Raw genomic sequence first — 11,093 nt, 5'->3', positions numbered from 1 at the left:
AAAAAAAAGAAAAAAAGAAATAGGATCCATTAAAGGGAAAAGTGGCTCATTTTAAGACTACATTCCACAAGCGGGTTAATCAGGGGCTATGGTCCAACCAAAACAGCCTAAATTTTATGTATGTCCTTGTACTTATCAATTTACATAAAGTCTTCAAAGACAGCAGAAGGGAAGCAGTAAATTAGCTTTTTAAGAGGGGACAGATGCAGACTAAAAGGTCCCTCCACGTTACTGCTGTTTGGACCAGCTTGCATTTCAGTGCTCTCTTCCACAGTTGTTCTCACTGCTCCCATGAGAAACCAATTGAAATTTTTCCAAGGTCACTTACACAGAGTTGAAAAAAAATGAGGTCCACCCAATGTTGGCAGTGAGCCCCTTCAGACTATTGGTACTAACAAGATGATAAAAATCAGCTTAAAGCATCTAGTCTCTTGGCAGCTCTGACTTACCAGTCCGCATGAATAAACAGCAAGCTAGCGAGACTGTGCACCCCTTTTGTAGACTCCTCTCCGGTTGCAAAACATGGTAAAAAAAGAAAAGCATCAGAGGGTTCCTGTAACATAAGCAGCCTACAAGGACTACATTTTCACGAGACTGACACAAGCATTATCTTCCAGTTGAGTTCAATTTCAGTCCAAGGCAAGTTCCAAAGCTACAGTTTTGGTTTGGGTTTTAAGAGAATTTCAGTATTTAACTCTGGCAGATATTTTTTTTTTAAAAAAAAAAAAAAAAAAAAGAAAGGTCTTTGAAGAATTTTAAAAGTTGCCTCAGCTAAACAACTTACTGATTAACAGAGTCTTTAAAAAAGGGAAGTATGGCTTGAGGGAAAGGGAAGCAAAATCGTGGAAGATAAGAAAATACTCAAATCATTATAGATGGTTCAGCCATATGTCTCTAACAAAGAATTGGGGGCCATCATTTTCATACTGTGCAGTTGCGTTGATATTAGGTTTGTCTACAAATTCTATCTCGCATGCCTGGGTGCTGCAAGGAGAATGCTCCAGCTCCAACACTGTTATGTTGTTTGCCACCGATGAAACAAGTATATTCCTTGGAACAAAAAGGGTCAACTGAGGACCACGGGCTGGCCAGTAGCGACCAAGATTAAAGCCATTGATCCAAATTTGCCCCTGTTAAGAGAGAAAGAAAAAATAATGACATTTTAATAATTTGACAGAGATCAAATGATGAAATAGCTTTAAGCATAACGCTCTTCACATAGTAACTGAATTTCCTCCATCCTTCAGTTTGATAGAACAAGAGGATAGAAAATCTCTTCAAGAAAAGGCTAATGACAGTCAAAAGAATTAAATTCCCTGACGAGTTAAAGCGCTTATTAATATTTAAAACAAAAGTGGTCAAATACTGCAGTAATGCAAAAATGACAATTCTTAGGAAAACAGAACTGCAGGTTCCTGGCACTGAATCTTGCACTAAGTTTCAGACCAAAGCAAACCTGAAAACTGTATTTGCTTGAAGTTGATTTTTAAAAGGAAAAAGAATGCACAAAAGAAAAAAGCAGATGCTAATTCTGTTGTGGCTGTCTGTACAAGTGTAAGACTACATTATCTTCGTAGTCCCTTCGTGTTGCATGATTTCATGAAAAAGATACAGCTTGTCTAAACACATGAAATTCAGATGTCTATTACACTTGTGATAGTCAACAAAAGAACTTGTGAAATCACACTGCAAGAGTACTGTATTTTGTTGTAGTTATCTACAACCATTAAAATAATGGGGAGTCTCCAAGCATTAATTTAAGTTCAATGAAATTGTGGTTAACTTGGCATACAAACTCTTTAAATTACTTTTTATTGTAGCCAGAACCGCTAGTTCAAAATACTGTTCTAACATAATAAACACCTTACGTTCAACAGATAAAACAAAATTGGGCAAGAGGAAAAAGCAGAAAGTCAAACCAGTCATTTATACACCTCAAATTAGACACATTGAAGTGACACAAATGCAGTTTTATCCAGAAGTCTACAAATTCAGGAACTGCAGAATGTTCCATTAAACTGTAAGTGGACTCCTACTGAGTTGAGCTGAACTTTGGTTCATTAAACAAAATGTAAGGGAGGATATACAGCTGATTTGGATAAATAATTTTCTTTTACTCCTCCTAAATGTCTTTTCACCATATGTCAGACAAGAGATCAGTGGACAAGCAAAGGGATGGGAACATAACTGCATCTGTGTTGTCCATCTTGTTTTGGTCTTTGGTAATCAGAATACAGGGGGAAAAAAAATAACTCATAGCACTGATATACACTGATAAAAATAATAGAAGAGGCTGAATCGGTGGAAAGTAAGGACTTTTACTGCACTCTTGGTGATTTCTAAAATTTTCTGGGATATCTGAAACCAAAATAACACTTTTAAAGGATTTACAGAAGCCCAATTGTAATATAGTGAGTATTGCTGTTCAAGCTGGTTTGGAGCTATTTTTCTTGTGTTTTCTTTTTCAAGTAGTTAGGAAAATAGACTTTATGAAATTCGCAAGAGAAATTTTATAATGAGTTGGTATTTGCAAATGCAGGTGAGTTATTTCAGCTCTGTATCCACTTCCGTGGTATAAGATTCCTATCTTGCACAGTTCTGCCAATGTGCTAATAAACTTTGACCTCAAACTTTCCTTTTCTTTGATTTTTCTTTTTTTAATCAAGTTTATCTTGCTTTGTAACTTGCTTTTGCTATATTAAAAGGCAAGAGAAGAGCTATTTATTCAAGCTCACTACTCTGCTTCTGTGGTAGTTTTAGAAGAAAACATGGCATTAATGCAAGTGCCATACACACAATATGAATTAGTGAGTGTACTCACCAGAGAGTAGCCTACCTACTACAGAGTGACTGTAACCCCGGAGGAAGTAGGAGTTTATCGTAGGAATCAACTGCATTAGAGTTCTAACGCAAGAGGCATGATCAGAGAGGTCTCCATTTCTGTTCTTAACCAGTCATTGGTTGCAACTCATTTTTTCCAATAAAGCTATGAATTAATTTCTCAATTCCAAACTGTCCTTATTAAAAATGCAGTTTCTAAAGACTGCACACTCAAGAATTTGTGTGCCCTAAACCAGCAAATCATGACAGTATACACACTACCAATAAATATGCCCTAGACAAAATAAAGGAGGGGGATCTTTGCCTTCAGTAACAAGATTTACTTTAGTGGGGTCAGCAACTACAACCCATGATTCCACAGAAATCAAGAACAGTCCTGACTCCAAATTCTCTTTTCTGTTGAAGAAAAAAGAAGTCTGATAAATCTAACTATATTCAGGGTCATGTACACTTAAGGGCATTGTGCTTCCTCAAGCAAGGGTGGAGTAAGTTTTATTAATAGTGAAGGGTTTAAAAACCACTGAAGGCCAAGTGAGCTACAACATAGGTCATGACTGTTAACGCTGCACCCTTCTTCCAGGCCGTCTAGCATGCCATATTCCTCGTCTTAATGTGAAAAGGCAAGATCATCATTAGAACGATGTTTTCTTGGTAAGTGTTGTTTCCATGGTTTTCCAACTACTCAAACAGGTGGGGTTTTATTAAAAGTCTTTATTAATAAAGTCCCTCTCCACACGTTGGCATCAGCAATTTACACAGTGCCACTCAAGGAATTAAGGCCCAGATCCAGTGGGACCTAACTTGGAATTTAAACCCTTACAGCCCTCTGCCTTAAAGGCATTTGCTCACTGGTATAGTTATCTGGAAGTCACAGTTTCCACACCCAGTATTACCTCAATCTTATTACTTCTGGCTAACTTATTTAAAACTTTGGTCCAATCCACGTAAAACTTGAAGGATCAACTCAATAGCCCTACTTACAGTTTGTCTGGGATCTCTTCACCTTGACTGCTTTAGAGGGTACACAAACTACAGAAAACAAAGGTTTCTGTGTTCAATAGATTGGAGGAAAATATTCCCACCAGTACATGAGAATTCTTGGGCTCATTTGCAATTTGAAAGATGAGTTTGCCAACAGGCAGGTATGGTCACCTCACTTCCTGAAGAAGATTTATGTTTCATAAGGTCACAAAATTTACTGCAAAAGTCTCAGATTCTAGTTCCTGTGCAAAGAGCTATTTTTGGATTTTATTCAGTGATTGTGTAAGATATACACATATATAGGAACAGGGACTAAGTCAGACTTCCTCATCCAAGCTGAGTACCAGCAACGAACCATGGTTTTCTGCATATTGGGAAGCGCTCGAACGACTACAATATTGTAGATAGCTCACCAGCAACTCCTCCTCCTACTCTATTTTAATAGCAGTAAACTAATTGTTTCAGAAAGGAATAATTTTGCTACCTAACACTATCACAGGCACTTCCCTGAAGCCAGGACTTAAATGCTTAGGCTTCCAAGAGGAGTGGCACTTCAGCACACACATTCAGCTCTCTGTGCCTCCCACCAGCTAGTTGAGCTGGTCCTCACCCATCCTGCATGCTGGCTGTTCCAAACACGGCACTGTGAAAACACACTCTTTGCTGCCCTAGCTACGCCTCTGCCCCATGGGAAGTTCCTATTAACAGAGATCTGCCAACAAGTTTCTCATGGCAGTGGCTCTCTGATCCGTTCAGGCCAGTTACAGGTAACCTCCAGAAGACAAGCAGTAACATCTTCCATGCATTGGATCCGTATCTATGGGCACAACACCAGCAGTCGTGTCCAGCACACTCTATGCTTTGTAACAGGATCCATAATTCCTCACACAACACCGCAAATATGTTCTTAATTACTTTTATTCAATCAGTATAACCAGGAAAGCATCCTGTAGCATCTCACTTCCTCCAGGATAAAAAATTATTTTATCTCAAGGCATGTATTCACTCCATCCCTCCAAAAAGCTGCTTCTGCTCCACATCTCAAGACAAAAACACCCAACACAATGAAATGCAGCATTTCTAAGTAGCCTGGCAGTTCACCTTTCCCACTGTTGAAAAAATAGGTTTGGGGTTTTTTTGTGATGCTTTACTTTCTAGATCAGTACCATGTATCTTTTGTATACGTTTCCCTTGTCTTAATGGTTACTCTCCAGATTTACTTAAAGCAAGGAATCCATTTTCTAGTCATTTAAATGTATTTGAGACACCCCACCACTACAACCAACTTCTACCCATCCAAGAGAGGTGGACTTTGATTGTCCATAGAAGCTTCAGTAGCTTTGAGTGGACTTTACAGCAGTTTTTACAGCAAAAGTTGTACCTTTGTCCAGCCAGGAAACCTGACATAGGTGTCTTGAGGCAAGTCTGGAATCCCTCCAGGAATTGAAAGTCTACCAGTGTAAAAAGTAGGTGCTTCATAATTGGTCGGATTGCCAACAGATCTCTTTGGTCGGTCGAGGTGGCCATTAATGTCATGGTTCACTGCTCCATCTATGTCCAGAGGATAGATTTCCCATTCAACAAGTATATCTTGATCAAGAGTTAAATTTGAAACTAGACCCTAGGAGGAGATAAAAACAACAACAAAAGATCACTAAAACATAACATATTTAGCTTCATGTTATTGAAGTTACTCAGCTGGAACTATAGTACAGTCAGGAATAAAAACTGAATCCAAGTACTTGCAACAGCTGCCAATCTGTGTATGAAAAAAACAAGCATCTGGTCTTCAGCAAGTTATAAGCTTTGCTTAAGAATAAAGGATTTCATTTATTTTCTGTGAAAGGTCTGTTCCTCTTCAAAGTTTTGAGCTTTCACTGATGCCTAAAGTTTTTTTGGTTTTTTGGTTTTTTTTCAAACTTTTTTCCCATAACTGAAAATTTCTGTTTTGCTTGATCCCAAAACCTGGGGCTTAAATAAAAAGCAGAAAAAGCATTAAGTAGTGTGTGTTTGAGATACCATCATGAGATCTGGTAACACTGAGTCACTAACCCAAGACATTAACCTGCACAATAGCAGAGAAAGCAGTATTTACTTCCTACCAATCCACAGCTAACATCCAGTATCACAAAATCAGGGCACATGCTTTGTGACCCTGATTCAGTGAAACACTTTAAGCTTACAGTCAGCTTCAAGCCCACGGAGTCCTGTTTCATTTCTATGGAACCATCTGTGCAGCACACCAGGGTACTTGCAAAATGAATGCAAAAGCAAGGTAAGCTCATGATTTAAGAAGAGTGAACACTAAGTTACCCCTACACACATCCTAATTTTGTTATAATAATAGTTTTTAAAGTTGTGTTTCAGTGCAATGCAAGGGGTTGATTTTAAACCAATGCTGCTACATCCATATAATCGCTTGAATAGACCCTGTACAGAAGCTGTTTTTCAATGCAACTTAGCTTCTGTTGCAAACACTGCATGTCAAACAGGAACAAGCAAAACCACATTTTCAATGGCCTGATACCATGTCATGTGTCTGTTCTGATGTCTAATGAGCACTGCACTGACTCCATAGCTTCATCATCAGTACGAGCACCAATTGGTTTTCTCTTCCTTTACCTAGATGCCCACTTTACAGAAAAGGAACTTATTTTCCTTGTATCAAACTAAAATATCTGCACAGAGTTAAGTGGCAAAACTTTTCTATACGACCTAGACTTTACCGTCCAGCAATCATTGAAGTAATGCAGCATAACTTTAGTCCAAACTTTCTAACCTGCCTCCCTAAGCCCATCTTTAGGCACTATGAATGGTGTGATTTTTCACACAGGATGAAGTGCCTACTAAGCATTCTTACTTTGGTCTGCATAAGAATCCATATTCAACAGTCCAGACATGGATATATATTTTCCAGGTAAAACAAAGATATAGGTGGCAGTGATTACGTGAAAAAAATACAGAAGAAACAGAAACCACGCTCTTCCTTCCTTTGTGTCCTTCAATAACAACACTTAGATTAGCAGGATGTTTTAAAAGCAAAACCCTTCTAAGATTCCTTCCCAAAAGCTAAACGACTAGTTCCATTTCAAGCTCAAAACTGTGATACAAAAAACAGCCAAGCAAAACCCAGAAAAGCTACCCTACTTGCTTAAAAACGTGAAGCTTCACAAGGTAGGAACCTCTTCCCTTAAAGTCACTTTTGGAAGCACAAAATCCCCAAAACTCAAGGTTACTCCCAGTTTTCTAAATCAGTACAAGAACAGCATGAGAGAAGGATTATATGGGAAGAAGCAACGTACGTTTTCCAAAATTACCCAAGAAAGGCTGCCTCTTCTACACGGAAGGATCCTTGTTTTAGAGGATTGTTCTCACAAAGTACATGTCTACTAAACTTGCTTTCACTCTTAAGTCTTTAAAAGGTTGAAACCCTGGTATAAGTGTGAATTTCGGCTCAACCACAGCAACACTGAGCACCTCCCTAATCCAACCTCTCACCCTCTATTCTGTTACCTTAATTTAACACTAAGCACATAGGTTCTTTATCACCGGCCTGTTATTGAATAAATGCAACATTTCTGCTGCCTCTACATGAAGGCAAAACATTGGAGAACTAGCTTCCCTCTCTTGCCACTCTGATTATGGCAAAGTGCCTTCACAAGACAGTATAAACAAAGTTGGCACTCCTGCTGCCAACTGAATTTATATGCCACAAGCACAGAAAACCCTCAGTTGCTGATGCTTCTAATTCAGAGGCTTTAATACATCCTAGAAGTTCCCACATATATTTAGTTCTGTTCTAATTAGGATTTAAATACCTGCATGCCTTCCAAAGTGTAAAACCGGTGAAACTGCTTTTTGATATGGCAAAACCCTGCAGATTACCAGCTTTGCAAATGCTGAGAGTTGTATTGCTTTGCCTCGACTAGAGTCTTAGCATAATTGGAAAAAACCTAAAAATCCTCATCATAACACATTTAAGAGTAACTGGTCAATTAGTCTCCTTTAAACCAAGCCTTAGCTTCAAGTTTTCCGTGCTGTTTAATCATAACCAATATATCCTTCTTTAACAACGCAAATATGCCTATTCTACTCATGGCAACATAAATGTGAGAACGGGAGATTCTGCCTACTAGGAGATCTTGCAAGCCTCTTCCCAGTCTATGTTTTATGACTGAACTGGATTCTGTAACAGGAGTTTGCAGTCTCATCAACTAGGCTACTCAAGATGCATACACATTTGGGTTTACTTTTTCCCTTACTTAAAACCTTAAAAATCCTACTTCCTCAAAGCATGTGTGCCTTTGCTCGATAACTAAATGGCACTGTTCAGGCACGTCTTTCCTGTTTATTGTTCTTCAGCTCTTGCATCCAAACTAACTGAGAAACACTTTGGACAAGTCTTAATTTTGCTCTGAGGCACCCGTCACAGACAGAATTTAGACTGAGAAGGAACAGAAGCTTCTAATTTGCCTGGTATCACCTTAGCACCACAATCACCAGAGAGCTATTAATCTGGACAGTCATTAAATGCTTGCCAAGCTTTCCAAATATCAAAAATCAGTTTAGGCCAAGTCAAATCTAGGGGGTGTTTAAGAGATTTTTGCAGTTAGGTGACTGCAAATCTCTTCTTAATTGTAAAACTTTGTCATTACTTCACTACTACTTGTAACCCAGTAATATCAAAAACTAAAAAAAAAAATAAAAAAATAGTGTGCTGCAGCACTGAACACAGCAGAAACACCACAAGACTGGCTGCTACAATACTCCTCTCTTCAGCATATATCACACAGCACTTGGGATCCCATAAAGTCTAAAGCCAGGAAAGTTTCTTTTTTGCCCTTCCCTTCCTAGAGTTACGTTAATGGCATCACCACTGTTATTTGGTTTACGTGGCAAGGTTTTGGCAGCGCAGTGGCTGCAGGGATGGCTTCTGTGAGAAGATGCCAGAAGCTGCCCCCATGTTGGGCAGAGCCAGTTCCAGCTTGCTCCAAGAAAGACCAGACACTGGCCAAAGCTAAGTCCATCAACGGCTTTGGTAGCACCTTGCTGATAATATATTTCAGAAAGAGTGGAAAACACTGTGTAGCAGCTGTGAGACAGGAGTGAGAAAAATGGGAGAGAAACACCCCTGCAGACACGAAGGTCAGTGAAGGAGGAGGAGGTGCTCCAGGCGCTGGAGCAGAGATTCCCCTGCAACCCATGGTCAAGACCAAGGTGACATAGGTTGTCTCCCTGCAGCCCATGGAGGTCCATGGTGCAGCAGATATCCATCCTGCAGCTTATGGAGAACACTGGAGCAGGTGGATGTGCCCTGAACAAAGCTGCAGCCTGTGGAGAGCCCACTCCTGGCAGGAACTGCAGTTGGTGGAGAGGAAGCCATGCAGGAGCAGGTTTTCTGGAAGGAGCTGTGGCATTCTGGGGGACCCATGCTGGAGTAGCCTGTTCCTGAAGGACTGAACCCCATGGAAAGGACCCATGCTGGAACAGTTCTTGAAGAACTGCAGCCCACGAGAAGGACTCACATTGGAGAAGTACATGAAGAACTCTATCCTGTGGAGCAGAAAGACTGTGAGAAGGAAGGAGCAGCTGAGATAAAGTGTTATCAACTGACCGCATCCTCCATTCCCCATCCCCCTGCACCTCTCAGGGGATGGAGGCAGAAGAGTCAGGAATGAAGTGGATCCTGGGAAGAGAGGGGTGGTGGGAAGGTGTTTTTTAAGATTTGTTCTTATTTCTCATTATCCTACTCTGTTTAATTGACAATAAATTAAATTAAATTAATTTCCCCAAGTTGAGTCTGTTTTGCCGCTGACAGTAATTGCTGAATGATCTCTCTGTCCTTATCTCAACCCACGAGCTTTTCATTGTATTTTCTCCTTGTCCTGTTGATGGAGGAGGAATGATAGGGCAGCTTGGTGGGCTCCTGGTAGCCAGCCAAGGTCAACCCACCACAGCCACTCATGTGGGGAGGTGACAGTCCCGAAGTGTAGCATGGACCCAGGAGAACTTGGAAGCTTTCTGATAATTATCTCTAACACCTGATCAGTCCAAATCTGAACTGGCAGTATTGCATACTAAAGTGCTAGTGAGACAGCCTTTCCTAGCCACACTGAAAGTACCGCAACGGTATGCTACCAACAAACAAAATGGGACAAAAGATACCTGTCAGTTTTTAACTCCACTTTGGTCTCACTGACTGGAAGAACTCAAAGGAAAACTAGTGAGTAGTTATATTTTTGAGGTGAAGTTACAGCTGTGTAATCCTGATCCTTTTGCTCTTTCTAACCCACTCACTACTTTCTTTTTAACCTCTGGAAAAGCCACCACAATCCAGTAACTCATGTGATTTTACTTACCTTAAAGTCATTATTGTATCTACCAAAGTTGACTCGGCCCATATTCTCTACCAAGATGTCCAGATTTGCTCCCGCCTTCCCAGTTATATTTATTGTAAGTGCTTTGTCCCTTTCAAGAACACCTTGAGGAACCTATGTGAATTACACCAAGAGGAAGAAAACTGTAATCATTGAAAAACAACAAAACCCTGTTATTTGTCTCTTCAACTTGCACGAAGAAAATAAAGGGGACAAAGGAAACAAACAAAAAAAAAAGTAAAAAAAAAATTTTCTTTCTTCCTCTTGCAGGGGAGCACACACACACAAAGCTGCTATGTCGATATTCAGGTCAGTACATCAACTGGATGTGCTACTAGGCAGCATTTGTCTAACTAACACCATATCTTTCCTTAGCTGAATTCAACTAACTCAATCAACTGTAAGAATTCTAGAGTTTTTGATGCACCTGATTCACAAAAAACAAGTTCTCAAATTTAGTCTAGTGACTATAAAGATTCTGGCAATATCAGTGATGAAAAGGGGCTTCATCTTCCAATTAAGCTCACATCAATAGTTAAGTTTTATTTATTCCCATACCCACAACATAATTAAAGTAGACTTTGACCTGGACACAAAGGTGATGGAAGTCAGCACAGGTCAAAGTATAATTAAAAAAGTCTGTGAATTCCTATTAATTCTCATTAAGCAGGAACAAAACCCTGCTTAAGGGAAGAAAAGTAAAGTTCACTTCCTGTACAATAAACTTCTTTTTTTTTTTTTTAACTTGTGGTCAGAAGCCAGTTTCATAAGGTAAGACATAGGCGCAAGCTTCCACTTCCCCCCACCCTCAAAGAAAAAAAAAGGAGAAGAATAAAATAAAATAAAAATTAAAAAAAAAAAATCTATGGAAACACTGTAGAAACCCAACAAGCA

At 39.6% G+C, this 11,093-nt stretch overlaps 1 protein-coding gene across 1 annotated transcript in view; it reads right to left on the bottom strand.

The window, feature by feature from the left end:
* Positions 1-824: 824 nt before the first annotated feature.
* Positions 825-11,093, bottom strand: part of GLB1 (galactosidase beta 1) — a gene marked incomplete at its 5' end in the record, with an annotated part of 43,943 nt that continues 33,674 nt past the window's right edge. The window contains 3 exons of the mRNA XM_082499350.1: positions 825-1,130; positions 5,204-5,443; positions 10,182-10,313. Coding sequence (XP_082355476.1) covers positions 870-1,130; positions 5,204-5,443; positions 10,182-10,313 — 633 coding nt within the window. The 3' untranslated portion in view covers positions 825-869. The remainder of the gene's footprint in view (positions 1,131-5,203; positions 5,444-10,181; positions 10,314-11,093) is intronic.

This window comes from Vanellus vanellus (genome assembly GCF_965231255.1).
Source record: "Vanellus vanellus genome assembly, chromosome: 2".
NCBI classification, from domain to species: Eukaryota; Metazoa; Chordata; class Aves; order Charadriiformes; family Charadriidae; genus Vanellus; species Vanellus vanellus.
Note: the sequence above shows the minus strand (reverse complement) of the source record. Positions and strands in the feature narration are given on the sequence as shown.